The sequence below is a fragment of the Toxotes jaculatrix genome, chromosome 9 (assembly GCF_017976425.1).
Source record: "Toxotes jaculatrix isolate fToxJac2 chromosome 9, fToxJac2.pri, whole genome shotgun sequence".
Taxonomy (NCBI): Eukaryota; Metazoa; Chordata; class Actinopteri; family Toxotidae; genus Toxotes; species Toxotes jaculatrix.
The window spans coordinates 11676522-11691565 of record NC_054402.1 but is presented as its reverse complement, the minus strand read 5'-3'; the positions used below and the strand labels follow the sequence as shown (position 1 = coordinate 11691565).

The 15044-nt window shown below is 40.3% G+C and overlaps 1 protein-coding gene across 3 annotated transcripts; it reads right to left on the bottom strand.

Moving 5' to 3' along the window:
* Positions 1–126: 126 nt before the first annotated feature.
* tmprss4a (transmembrane serine protease 4a) lies at positions 127–14634 on the bottom strand. 3 transcript variants are annotated; one of them, XM_041046253.1, is made up of 13 exons: positions 14518–14634; positions 5680–5734; positions 5255–5398; positions 4841–4993; positions 4608–4734; positions 4360–4479; positions 3768–3811; positions 3297–3459; positions 3024–3190; positions 2598–2693; positions 2337–2479; positions 1944–2096; positions 127–1638 (listed from the first exon to the last, which is right to left on the bottom strand). In XM_041046253.1, exons 3-13 carry the CDS (start codon positions 5364–5366, stop codon positions 1627–1629), a joined length of 1290 nt encoding a protein of 429 aa, XP_040902187.1. In that variant the 5' UTR covers positions 5367–5398; positions 5680–5734; positions 14518–14634; the 3' UTR covers positions 127–1626. The 3 variants fall into 3 exon arrangements, with proteins under 3 accessions (XP_040902187.1, XP_040902186.1, XP_040902185.1); XM_041046252.1 differs by lacking the exon at positions 14518–14634 and adding an exon at positions 11126–11564 and having other exon boundaries at positions 3768–3808; XM_041046251.1 differs by lacking the exon at positions 14518–14634 and adding an exon at positions 11126–11562.
* Positions 14635–15044: the final 410 nt, after the last annotated feature.

The window sequence follows — 15044 nt, the reverse complement described above, 5'->3', positions numbered from 1 at the left end:
TCTTCCCTGTTGTTTCTTTTGTTAACTTTGGGTCAGAGGGTGTGCATGTTGGGACGAGGACAACACTGGAAGAAGTGGAGATCCAGTTTCCATGGGATTCGCTTGCAAAGAATACCAAGTCAGTTGTCCAATGGCCAAGTAAAAGCAGAACGTTTTTATTATACTTACAGCCTATTTACAGGTATATAAAATCAACATGTACCATATATACAATCAAATGTTATCTCAGCTCTTCACCATACTTTATGGAAACCTTGAACCTATTCATGTCTAGCTATTTCATAATATACAGTATAATGCAAGATTTTTTGTAAATTGCTAATTGTAAAGTGCTAATTTACACTTATTTTGTTTGAGTCTCTGTAGACCAGAGAATGATAAATAAACCATAAAATACAGGTTGATGTATTCTTTCACTTTGCTACAAATGGAGTGTTCACTTTAAAATGAAGCAAATAATGGCAGAGGTTTTGCCCGAGTGCACACATTTTACAAATTAGCATACTGCACTCCCTGTTTCGCTCTCTTAAATTTTAGGAAGTTGCATTTAGCTGTGAAGGCAAAAAACTTGTGATCACCACCCTGAATATTTTTTGGTTTTCTGAAAAGTTTTCTGAAGGCACAATGGGTATTTGATTGCACTTTGAGAATCAGTGTGGAGGCCCTATGCACATATAACTGTGATCTTATTGTCCTCAGTGCATCAATAGACTAGTTACTTGAATTATCTGTACAAACAGTAAGCTCAAGTATTTCTCACTTTCCACTTAAAGTGCTCGTGTCAATCACTCTGTGGTAGGAAGCAAACACACCATCCGCACTGCAAAAAGGTGCATTTGCCCTTTAATAAGGACACAAATTGGCTCAACTGAATCAGCACCATAAATGCATTAACTAACTGGATTGGTCACGTTGACAGTGTTGGTGGTATTAATCTGAGGCTTCACACTGACTTCTGCTGGTGTTAGTATGCCACAGATTTACCCCATATGACACCTTTCTTCACACAGCAGTTTATCATATAAACCCTCATAAAACGCTGCACACCTAAAGTCATATCACATAGTCATCAAGTACATTATGTCTGAGGTCTGACAGTCTGGTAGGGTACAAAATCTTCACAGCTGAAACAGACTGAACAGTTACTGCTATGTCAGTGCCGGTGATCAAATATTCTATTATCATTTGACAGTAACTGACGTTATTGTTTGGAAAACTCAATGAATCTATAAAGTGGGTCTGTCAACTGAAAGACAACATATGGGCATTCTGCTATGAAGACCCCAAAACTGGCCTGCAACAGACAGCTACATAAATATATTTGTCCCCTGAGATAAGAACCTGAAATGGCACAAACAACACCTGTAATAAGTTTGTATGAAATATGTGTATGTGTGTGTGATATGTGTGTGTGTGTGTGTGTGTAAGTGCAGTGTTCATGCGCATGGCTAGGTTTAACAGTTCATCTGTGTTGCTCGAGATGCATCTTCAACTTCCCCTTTCTCTCCTTCTGTCCCCCATCTTCGGTGAAGCACGCTGAAACTAAATCTTTCTTTTAGTTTCACAGTCTGTCCGAGGTAGTCTGGACTGGAGACTCGTGGTGGTTGCTTGTCATGCTGGAGGACCTCAGGGGTTTTTCTATAAGGATGGAGAAAATAATTAGCAGGGCAGGCTTTGTGTGTTTTGCAGTTGTAATTTTTGTCGATATTTATTTTTCACACTTTAAGATTTTCAGTCATTTTGTTGTGTTGTTTAACGTAAAGTCCACTTATCAGCTTTTTTTCAGCAAATGAAGTCTGTTCAGTTCAGCAAACTGAAATACAGCTGAAATTAAGAAACTCAGCCCTCTTAAGGCATGCTGTGTGATGTAGCTGAAAGCTAGGGCAAAAGCTAGTAAGTGAACCATACAAACACAGACACTTTGGGTTTTTTGCATTTGGTACCTCAATGACTGTATTAATCCAGTTGAGCATCTCTTCCACGTTGCAGTAGACACCTGGCCTTCTCTCACGAGCACAACCAACGCCCCAACTCACCACTCCTACCAAGTGCCATGTAGAGGAAGTGAAGTGCACTAGAGGGCCCCCACTGTCCCCCTGGGATTCATAACAGCACAATAACATTTTTATATCATTTTAATATCCAAAAACATTTGCCAGAAGAGAGCGTCAATACTGCATGATTCTATAAACTACAACTAATACTGAACTGCAGGCCTATAGCAGAACAACAAGATGTGAATCCATTTTAAAAAGGTAATACAAGATACACATGGTTGTTAGGTTAAAAGTATATCAATACTGATTGTAACTGATTGTAACTCAGTGGTCGATTACCTGGCAAGCATCCACTTTCCCCTGCAGGAAACCAGCACAGATCATCCTCTGGGTTATGGCACTACCGTACACTGTGGGACTGGAACACACAGCCTGGTCTATCAGCGGGATGGTGGCCTTCTGAAGTGAAGGAGAAACATTACCTGAGGACAGAAGAGGGATACAACATCTGAGTGATAGCGGTAAGTTCAAAGATGTTGTCTTTTCTTTTTTGTGAGGTGGCAGTTGATAGTGGTGAGAGGCTGTGTATAGGTTTCTCACCATTTTCCTCCAGGTATCCCCAGCCAGTCACAGTCATGGAAGCTCCGGCAGCAAGGCCAAAGGCTTTAGGAGGTAGACAAACTGGCTTGCGGGCAACTGGAAGACAAGGGCAGAGCATTTATTATGGAAAAGTTTAGCCTTTTGGATTCTTATTATTTGCTTTTGTTATACTTAAAGTGTATTTAAACCTACAGTTAAAGTTTGATATATGGCAAAGAGCTTGCTGTTTTACACATACTCCACTAGAAGGCAATCAAGTAAGTGTGCTCTTACTTGCCCTCATCACAACTGCTGAGGTTTAAATTTTTAAATTCAGCCACTAAGACTCTACAAGGCCAGTTAAAAATACACCAGTATAAGTGCCATTTGGTAAGGTGAGGTGATTTCTCTTGGTGTGTTTTTATGGGTATAAAATTCAACTCTAACCTCCCACTGTGATTGGGCTGCAGAGCCTCATCAGTGCTATGTCATAGTCGTTTCTTGACGGATTATAGTCTCCATTCACTATGATTCTGTCCACACAGGTGCCTCCCAGTGAGCCCATGTATGTCCGGCCTGACACCACTCTCCAGCGACTCAGCTCCTTTTTACTGCTGCAAAGTCCAAAAGACGTGAGGAAGTGTGAGCAAGAGCTTGTGTATTAGATAATAACCACAAAGGAAATGTATTGGAAATCTTGTTTCTGGACACTGTACTGACCCTGTAAAGCAGTGGGCAGCAGTCACTACCCATCGCGGTGACACCAGTGAGCCTCCACATGTGTGACTGCCACCCTGCTGCAGGCTGACCTGCCAGGGCCAGTCCTCGATGAGAGCATCTGTACCCCCCACAATACGGTCCTGAGAGCCCACCTGTCCACAGTCTGACAAACAAAAGTTGTTATTGTTATTTTCAAAGATAATTTTCTATACTGTGGTCTGTTTAACTAAAGTTTATTTTATGTCTTTTTTTGATCCGTCCATCTAGATCATTCTATTCAAACAGTAAATGTAAGGCTAGGTTTGTTTCTTTTCCTCCACAAATTCCAAAGAAAGTGTTGTGGCTCACTGTAGACATGTACAGGCCTGTTAGTGTGAAACTAGTCATACAACCATCTTCCATCCATGAACCCCACTCTGCTCAAAACAATGTTAGTGACAGTGGTAGCTTTTCTCAAAAGCTAAAACTCACCTGAACAGGACAAAGATATCACAGATCCAGATCTGCACACACTGCTGTTGGAAGAGAAAGCCATTCGTTAAATATTAGGCATTACACATGTACCATGAACGGCTACACAATTAGTCAAACAGACAAAATACACAGGCTAATGTTGACCTAGCTTCACCTAACTTCACCCCTGTTAAACTTTGTCCCTGTTTCTGTTCTGTCTTTTTTCACTTTCACAGGAGATAGAGAGGGAACAAGAACTCTGGGATTTTTTGATAATTTAGGAAGAGAAACTGTGAACAGAATCTGTCTCTGTACGAGACACACATGGGGGGGTGGGGGGAAAGCAGAGAGCAAAAGTTAAAAGCTGAAAGAGAAAGAATAAAAGCGGAGATATATTTGTCAAACAATGATGTGAGCAATGGGAACTGATAGGGCTACAAAAAGGTGAAAGAGAAGTGTTTAATGCTTTATCTTTAAAGTCAGAGGGGAATCAGCTCCTAAACAGCATTGATTATTTTTTGTTTTAGATCATTTCAGATCTATGTAGCAATGGCGAATAATGCAGTCATGAATTATGAGGTTAAAAGCTTAAATGTGTTGCCTTACTTACCGGTCAATGGTAGCCTGATGTATGGGTGTTGTCGTAGTCCCAGGCCTGATGGCTGTGAATGGTCCAGTTTTCAGGGAAGATATTAAAGTGTCCACTGGGACACTGGTGCTACGAGGTTTACTGTTAAGACAGAAGTTGGGTGATGTTAGACTCGATTTCAGGTCAAATAACCCAGGTCTTAAATTTGCAACATAATTTGTGCAATGGACGTAATCTCATATATTCATCCCTGGTAGTTGTAAACTCACTTAGTGTATCCCAGTTGATTACAGGCTGTCTGTGTGTGCTTCTCGGTCCAGTCGTCACTACACACACTCCTCCAACCTGAGCCAGGGCTGTACACCTGCAGGACGTGCCTGTCTGACATGAGACGCACTGGAGGGACGAATGGCACAGAGAGGAAAAAAAGAGGTGTCATTTTTCAAGCTTTGTTTTTGTGTCTGTGACAACAAAACAAGGAAGAGTCGGGTGTTTGTTTTACCTGGAAAGGTAGTGTTGACCGTAAAGCTTGACAAGCAAGTAATTTCATCCTCTCCTCCAGCACAGTCATTTTTCCCATCACAGGCATTGTCTATTGGGATGAACTTCACTGAGCGCGCACAGAAGAAATACTTGCTCTCAATTAACTGCTTAACTGGAGGGAAAAGGAGTGGCACATTGGAACAGAAGAGCAGAACGCGGGTTAGAATAGCATTTTGTTTGGATGATTTGATATAAAGTGAATGACTCTGTCTCTCTAATCCCTGTCATGAATTTTGAACCTTTGCAAAGCATGTTTCTCCAGTGTCCGAGCAATTAAGTCTGATGGAAATATGAAGGTGGAGCCTGTTTAGCACACTATGATGTGTGTGAGTCTTTGGAGGAAGAAACTACTGTTTTTGGAATTGTGACTCACTGAAGTATGCTGCGGTGGCCAGTATGCCTAGTATGACAACAACTGTCAAGATAGTAAGCAACACTCTCTTCCCCTTAGACGCCTTGTCTTTCTGAGTCTTTGTCGCCGTCATGGGCCTTCTGTGGCGGCCTGGCCGTGGAACCACTGGGAGGGAGAGGGAGGGTGAAAAACAGAGTGATGTGGACAGAAACATAGGTGAGACAATAATACAAAAGTGAGATGAGAGAACAGAAACCATAAAGCAGATGAGAAAGAGAAAATTAGTCAAGTGGAAAAAAGCAGTAGGTGATGAATGTGCTGCAAGTTCTCAGTACTGTCCCACAATGTAGTTTCCAAATGTTTAACATGATATTCTTAGAACTCTTAGCATCAGAGCAGCAACATACTGTATATTAACACAAAACCAACACCATCTGACAGCTTACCTGCCTGCCTGGGATTCAATGGTCTAGTGCTTTCCTCTGGCAGCTGGGCGATTGTCTGAGGAAAGAATAACAAAGATAGATAAGACAAGGGATAAGCTGAGCAGGAGGAAATATACTGTGTGTCTCTGGGAGGAGGTGTAGGTTTGTGATTGTGTAATTTTGTGTGTAAGTTTCCATGTAATTATCGGAGCTTATGTGATATCCTTGCATGTACATTTTGATTGTGTTTGCTTCCAGGTGATCGTTCAAATATATGTGAGAATAAAATGCATCTATCTCGTGCAAAAAGGCTACGAAACAGAGAAAACGTGAACATGTGTAAAACTGGTGTATAACACAATGCATATCCAGGAGAGGAGCCACAAAGGATAACCAATTATGCACACATGGAACATAGCGTGCCACTTTGAGCTGTCATGTTACACCCATGTGCCCCCCCTCCCCAGTATAAGTCAGCCACTCCATATGCTGCAGGCAGTTCCCATAATCTGTTATCACACAAACTACTTGACCCCACCATGAAAGTGACAACCTCAATGAACGAGTACAGTATAGCGTAGTGTGATGGGGTCCACTGGGACCCAGTGAGTCTTCCATTCAAATGCAACTGATATTCTGGAGACAGTACACACTGTAATATTGCAGGATGGTGTAGAAAGGTGTGACTGCCCTTCAACCACAGGAGCCAGGTTAAATCCCAAAGCTACTCAAGTATTCTTGAGCAGGATATTAGCTGTATCCTGGTTGCATAATTGCACAGACTGCATTTCAGGTATTGTGTGTGTGTGTGTAGGCTGTAGGAAAAATTACCAAACGACTAACAGTAAGTACAGAGGGGCAGGATCATCTAAGGTTGTTTCCCCACCTTTCTGTTTTTGAACTTTGAAAATGCTATGTCACATGATGAACATGTTTGTGACCAGCTGAGTAACTTGCAGTGTGGTTTTCCCCTCTTAGAAGACACTGAATTTTAAAACTGAAATGAGGCCTCGAGGAGGTAAAACTATCCAACATTTAACAGAAAAAGAATGATTGGAAAAACTTTTTAATCACTTTAAGTATCCTGCAGCCCCAGCCTGGATCCTGACCACCATGGGAAAAACTGCTTCTGCTGGACTCAGCCCATAATAATAAGGCCTATCAAAGAACTGAAGCCAGGGCACCTACACCCTGGATTAGTCGGTCTACTCTCCCTTAACTCAAACATTTACATATTTATCACGAGGAAGCTGCTGTCAAATACAAACTGTGAACACCAGTGGTAACCTGCAACAAGATAGGTTGTAAAAAGCAAATCGAGATGCTACCCCTGGTAACAAGGTAACTCAAAAAAAAAATATTATTAACTGGTTAGCTTACTTTAGCCTCTGGTGGTTTAGCCTGGTTTTCTTGACAAATGGACGGCGTGCGGACTCTGCAGCGAGACAGCACACGGTCAGGGAGTGGGAGCTAGCTGTAAGCGCTTTTTAAAATACCTCCAAACGCAGAGTAACTGCTTCTTAAATCACAGCACCTCCTTTTCTGTTTGTTCATCTGTTAAATACAGATGATTTGACGTGTCAGTATGCTTTTCGAGGATTTGTTGCCTGTTCATACGTTGCCTTTGACACAATTAAGGTTAAACCTGCAATAGATTGTTTATTCTGGCCGCCTGGGGGCAATGTTACTATTAATGTTCCGTGTTTTAAACAGGTGAAAGAAAGGGGATGTAGCAACCTAACAACATTTAGATGCTGTATGTTTTGTGAAGTTTCCAGGTACTGTACACTCTAATGTGCTCCTGCTGACCCCCGCTATATATCTGGTATTATTCAGTCTTTAGAACAGTGAGATGGGTACATGCTGGGTGAAGCATTTATTTATTTATTTAATTCTAGGCACAGACTATAGTACAGTTCAACAGAGGCACAGCAGAACTAAGGTCATGACAAGTTTTCTTTTTATTTTTTGTTTCTAAAATGAAACTGCCAAGAGCAAAAATACACCGAGCCAGTGGAAAGTTGGAAACATACTGACATATCCGTGTCAAAGTTTAAGCTGATATGAACTTTAAAAAACTGAAACTTTATTAATCCCCGTAGGGAAATTTCTTAGAATATATATATACCCCAATATCAGAAAAAAATAAAAATAAAAACATATCTTCATATTTACCTATGTACATGCAAGCAAACATCTGCTTAGTTCCATATAGAGCAGTTGGGGAGAAACATTATCATTCATTTGAAATTCTGTCTCTGGCCACGTGGTGGAAGTAAGTCCAGTATAAGCTCTGTATTTTGTTTTGTTAACTCCTCAGGGAAATGACAACATTGAAGTTAGCTTCCGATTTGCAAGTTTCACAAATCCGAACTGTGTCTTTATCAGACAGTAGCCTTTCTGGGATGATGTAGTCCAGATTTGACAAGACTAAGTTTGATGGGGTATTTTTTTCTGTTTGTTTGTTTGTTTGTTTTTAACCTATACCTGGTCTGATGTTGACTGGATGGAGAAAACAGTCAAATTTTTGTAAACCTGAAAGTGGTTTTTGAGTAAAGTTTCAGGCCGGACAGCTAAACAGTGAGCTGAGACTCACTCTGAATCTCAGTAATGCCAGGTCTGGTGATAATTCTCCGTAGGTTCACCACTATGAGTAACCAGTCTCACAGTGTCATTCGATGTATTGTATTATAAGAAAAATACATATTATAGCTGCTTTAATGTAATGTAATGTAATGTAATGTAATGTTGACTGACTTCTTTTGCTGTTGAATAATTTGTATATCCCAACACTGATATGATCACATGATCTTTTGTGACTCTACCAGTTGATGAAGTTAAATGTACCATTGAACGGCCTTTGGCGGTGAATTATAAGTGCTACAAATTGACAGTTGTGTCCCCCAAAGTCAGGCTACAACTAGTGTATGAACACCTGCAAGCTCTGACAGATCTTCCACAGTGTTGGAAATAATCACTCCAAACCCATTTTCTGGTGTACAAGCAGAGGTCAGCTGTTGTTGATGTTGTTGAACTTGCACTTTTTGTTATTTTTGTTTTGTTACTCTCAGTTTATCTTCTAAAGTTGGCAGAAAGATAAAGCTGCATGTCTGCTTTTATTTATCAGAGGCATACATGATTCATCCTGCAGTGTTATAGCTCAAGTATCTCATCAGTATGGCTGCTGATTGGCCTATTTGGAGGATTTCAACCCATGGTGTATAGTTACAGACAGTCTGAAGAGCACTTTCGGCTACCTGCTGTTCTGCCTTTGTATTGTCCTTGCGGCTTTTCATTCTCTTTTTGAACTGGAAATATATTTTAGTGGTTCAGCTTAGTGGCTTTGGTTTAAAAAAAAAAATCGAATGTAAAATCTTTGATGACTCAACAAGGAATTGCCAGAAACTAAAACTAAACAGCACAGCTAATTGGAAACACCACTATATATTATTCTTTAACTTTCACTTCTGCTTTAGAGTAAGAGTATTAGGTAAATTCCCTCACTTGTTTATTAGGCTTGTTCTTCTGCTGTTACTTCAGTTACATGGAGTGTCCAAAATCTTTTCAGCAAGAGGGGTGAAAATAATGGTTGATGGCTCTTGTCAGCCGAACGGAAGGAGCAAGCAAAGTCTATTGACTCCATAAAGAGAGAGGCAAAAAATGTTGTTGGGCAGGTTTATTTTTTTTCTTGGAAGTGAGCTCTCACTTCACCCTGCTATGAATCAGCTATGTTGGCTGAAACCGTTTTGCTGAGAAATTCTTATATAAGACAGATTTCATATAGTCCCGTCCAGCTTACAGCAGAAAAGACTGCATGCGTCAGAGATCCCAGCATTTTGTTCTTTACTCTACATGTTGTGCTGTCAAAACCTTTCTCTGGTTTCTCTTTATATGGAAACAGGGATTCTTTCACTTGTGTGCATTAAGCCTTGCAGCACTTTGGCATGTAACATAAGACTTGTACTCACTTAAGGCAAAGTTTGAAATAATAGTTTAAAGCCATATACTTTCACTTTTATGTAACAGAATGTAAGGTGATTCTGAGATGCCCCCTTATTGTAATTTTCCCAAAAGACTGAAGACTCAACCTGATTTTTCACCAGTATATGGAGCCTAAAATATTAGTTTGAAATCCCATATCATAATTAGTCATCCCTATATGTAAATGAATAATTTGATTTTAAAATGTGTTGATTAGTAAACACCCTCATAAGAATCCCACACACTCATCATTGATACCAACTGGTAAAAATAGTGGAAAAAAACAAAAGTGCGAGAAACCAGGTCATCATCTCCTGATCTATGAAGGAGTTGAATGAGCAAAATGAATGAGACGGGACAAGAGAAGAGTGACAGGCCCATCCAACTCGGGAAACCAGAAAGGTGACTGAAGAAAACCATGTTGTCAAGAGTGGACAAACACATACTTGAAAATACAGGATCTGCTTCGTCACTGTGTGACACATCTTATGATACTGCCTACTGGGAAATATAAATGTCGTCATTTGTACCATGACTAGAATTAACCAGTGTACATGCCAGAGCCATGTCTCATAACAACCAAGTAGCAGTAGCCAAGCGTGATCATATCTCACAGATTATTTCTGCTGCAGCAGATAAACCCTTGAACCTGGCTTTGTTTCTTTTTGAGTCACATTGACTTGTAAACTCAACCTAGTGGGATTCTGCTCCAACACCAGCAATAATGTATAACTGGGTCAGCCTTAACAGACAAAAGCCGTGACACGGTAAACCTTTTGTTCAAACGAGGTGTTCCCCTTGCTGCTTCCTCAGCTTCATTGGATTATGTTCCTCTAAGCTGAAACGCTCACAAAAGCGCTTTCAAGAACCTACGCGTGACATGTTGAACAAGTTTTAATCAAAGGTGGAGATCTAGACCAGTGCTGTCCACATGCGTTTAAATATTTGGAGGCACAAACACACGTATGTACATTTCTATAAGCAAAGGTGCATGTTTTAGTCAGTGTAGGCTGCACTCGCTAATGCAAAAAAGGTTGCACACATACATATATATAATGAGGTTAGAAGGTGCTCAGAAATATACTGAACCTACAGGTAAAATGAACTCAAAACTGTTATTTCCACACAAGCCAAATGAAAGCAGGATAATTATGAACTAAAATCTTCATACCTGCACCCAAAGCTGCCACTGATCTCACACCTGTGATAAGATGCGATATATTAAGCACCAGCAGGTATACACTCCCATTTAGAAGCAGGTGACATTTCCAATATTCAAAAACATAACTGCCATGAGCCACTACGCTACAGGAAACTGGTTGAACCTTTAGCACGACAATGAGTGTTTGTACCATAGTATGAAAACAAGCTTGTTATCAGAATATACAGTGAGGATGCTATTCAAATGGCCGCTCTAATGCAAACCAGTGACCTGACTTGCCATCTTCCTGATGAATACATTGATTATGCTTCCAGTTTCACTCACCCACATGATGTAGTTGTCTTTCTCTGTAAGGCCCAGATGCACCTCATCTGACAGGCAGCACAGAGTAAACGCTGCCCTCCGTACCTGGAGTTGGGACTCCCCAGAAACTCACTGTCCTGTGTATGTCCTTTGTGCTTCTCCTCTCACCTTCCTGCTCCAATGGCTTTAACTACAAAACCTGGTTTAATTCAACCCCTCTCTCTCTCCTCTCTCTCTCTCTCCCTTTCTTTCTCTCTCTCCTTCTTTTCTTTCTACAGTAGTGTAACTGAAGCCAGCTTGACGGTTACGTTACTTGCCCCTCTCTAAAACCTCAAGACTGTAATAAATAGTGCTGGTTAGTGGAGTTGTGTTTTGATATGTCGCAAATTTAGAGAGAGTGTTGTGTTTAGATGACCAAGCCCTGCTGACAAAACAAAACAAAACTGAGGTATTCCAGGTAACTTGACACCTGAACCCTCCTCTCCCTCTCTCTCTCTCTCTCTCTTTCACTCTCTGTCTCTCCCCCTCTTGTGTGCCCTCCCCTATTTTATCTCTCCTCCCACACACCCTCCCACTCCAAACTTTTTAAACCCTCTGGACATAAACACACATTATCTCTTTTTTGCCCCCCGTTTGTGCCCGTCTCTTCTTCGCTTCCCTGTGGTGTCTTTTTGCATCTCAAATTTTACCCACACAGCCAGACATCTGGAAAGATACAAATACATGCAAAAACACAGACATAACACAAGTGCTGCATGTGTGCACACACAAACCCAGGCACAACATACGGTTAACAGTGGTGTGGTTTGTGCGTGTCGAGTAGCATGCCCCCCAGGCTGAGGTGTGTCTTTTCTCATCTGTGTTGTTTTGACAGTCTAATGAGAAGTCAGTTGGTATCAGTCAGAAGTCTGTCTGACATCAAACTGTGACTCACACCAGGTCACGTATCGTAGCGTAAACAAAACAGGAAGATGGCCAACATCTCAACTCAAATGATATAATTTATATATAACATATTCATTTCTTGTGTCAGACTTTTTTTTTTTTTTGAAACCCCCCACCTCCTGTCCTCATGGCATAAAAAACTGGCAGTCCTGACTGTGACAAATACACTCAGTGCGTCACATGAATCTACACCCATGCTAGCAGCTGTTTGGCTACTGTGGCACTTTGAGCTAAATAATAAAAGCTAGTCCTGTCAGGACTAACACTTTTACAACTGACTCTGTGCAGGACATGTACATCTGAACCAAATTTTATGGAAATTCGTTCAATAGCTGTTAAGACATTTCATTCATTTCATTTCAAAAAACAAAAACGGCAACCATGAATGTTAATTGAAAATTTAATGGCAATCCAGTAATAGCTGTTGAGATGTTTAAGTAGGGAAACAGCAGTAAGTAAACAGACAGCTGCAAACATGGATAAAATTGTAGTATATTAGAAAATTATCTGAATATGTCTTTATTCTATTCAACATTTAAGGCTATTGTTATATTAAATGGAATTACACATCTTACACCTACTTTCTATGGGTTGCTGTAAAACTTGCGAGAATGCTGCTGTTGTATAGGCACATCTATGTCAATGATGCTACCTACTATAATTAAATTTTTTTTAAAAATGGCATTGACACTACTGATGGGTTTGAGGCCAGAAGTGCAACAATCCTGAATGTTTCAACCAACAGATACAAATACATCAGCACATTTCCGTCCTGTGTTTCTTAAGTGTTCAGTTGCCCTTTGAGGATGTCCTCAGTGACCACTCCGGTCACTAGGTCAGTTTTTGTCAAAATTCAGCCTTTGTGAATGTTGTGGGACACTGAGCATAGATAAGTGAGGGCTCAAGCTTGATTGGGAGGGGGGAAAAAAGGCAAGAAAGAAAAAAGGTTGGCTGAAGAGAAAGAGCCATTGTTATAAACAGCAGCTGATTGTGTCGCTTGACCTGGACTATTAAATGCAACGAACCTTAAAGCTCACTCCCAACCTTTCCTCACTTAGTCCATTGATCTATGGACCTCTCAGAGTAGACAGTCGATGTGAAAATACATAGATGGATAGATATATAAATGTGGGTATGTACAGTGAGGTATACATTTATAGAAACACAGCTATGGCTTTTTCTGAGCGGATCAGTTTGAGCCTGATGAACCTTGAATGCTCTCAAATAACCTCTGTTAACTTTGTTGATATTCAAGTTGCCATAAAGTTGCCAAGACATTTAGAGGCTCCACCCTGGAATGAAATGTGTTGCATTACCTCCTTTGTTAAAGTGAATTTCATGGTGATTTACTCTTTTGTATGTATAGTAAATCACCCATTTTCCACCCCCTCTAATATGACATAATTCCCACTCTGGAAATGACATGAATATTGTTCATTCATTAGGTTTATTCTGTCTGACAGCCTGACATGGTTGAACAATGGCTGACAAGATGTTTGCACAAGCTATAAAAGCAAAGATCAGAGCAATAGAGAGATCTAATAAATCTTTTGTATGTCCTTATTTGACTCTAGGCTTTTATTGTTCTGCTCTTCATTTTGTTCATAATCTCATCAGCTCTCACAGCACGACAACCAAACACGCAGTCTGTATCAGACAGGGGAAATTCATTTGTTCATTATTCTTCAGTTCTTTGTCAGTGAATACAATGGTTGCTGCAAAAAACACAGGCATGCTCTTTTGGAACTGGGTGCATGTAAAGCTCAAGGACAACTAAATAGACCCTTGACTTCCTGAACAGCATATAGTCCAGATTGTTTACACATTAACAGAATACCATCGGGGCTGGTGCTAAAATTTTTGTATTCACAATGAATATGTACCAACTAAGATAAATATTTTCAAACTTTTATGTTACTTATTCTCTTGCAATATCTCTAAAAAAAATTGATTTTTATTTGCTCTTCACTAAATTGCAAACAGTGTAGCAGCAGGTTCAAATACTGTGCAAATCTGAGTAACCTAAGCAGAGGCTTTACAGCTTGATCTTTGATCACAGTGAAGCATTTCGTCACCTTTATAATTTGATTACAAGTCTAGTTTTGAGCAGACAAAATTAACATGAAAATGGCAGCTTTCGTCCTATTAAAACACGAATCTGACCACTTACTTGCAAAACAGCTAGCTTTCTTTTTATTTAATATCCTTGACTCAGATGCTTATGGGGGTGGCTTTCTAGTTTAGAGAGAAACTCAAGTTGTTTTCTGAGTTGACTGGGTTTGAAAAGCACCATATATATAAAAACCATCTAATGTTCATACAGCATGCCATTCATTCTTTTGTCCTCTCACACAGTTATTTCATGAAAAAAACCCAAACCCATTCATTGTCGAGAATTTAGAAAAAAAATGTAGAAGTAATAAAATACGGACAAATATGATTCCTCACACCAGTGCACCATTCCTCACCTGAAAGGCAGCTGTCACTCGTCAGAGGAACATCTGAAAGGTCAAACAGGTGGAAAATAGTATTCCCCGTCTCTAAAATTCAGCATCTTTCTCTGAGGAGTTTCTCAACGACTTTTATCTTTTCAACAGGGACCACCCCCGCCCGTCCGCTTTCATGGGAGACAACTTATCTCTGTCCATCTCTTGCTTGCTTTCTCTCTCCCTTTCTCTCTCTCTCCCTCTTCCAGGCACACATGCACTCCACCTCAATTTATCACCAAAGCCATCACACCACCACCACCACCATCACGTCACATACACACAGGTGTGTATTTTGTGAAACTTGATAGGAAGCTTGAGAGAGGTTAGGGGAAGTGCAGCTTGAAAAATACCTTGTTAATTATTAACACTTTGACTTTTCATGTTCCCTGGACTCTAAAGAATATATGGTGTCCCTCTGTCATTTGGGAAACCCAAATGTTTTTGCATGTTTTTGAGAAAACAGATTTTTTTTTCTTTTTTTTGTTGAAGAAAAGCCAGATTTCAAG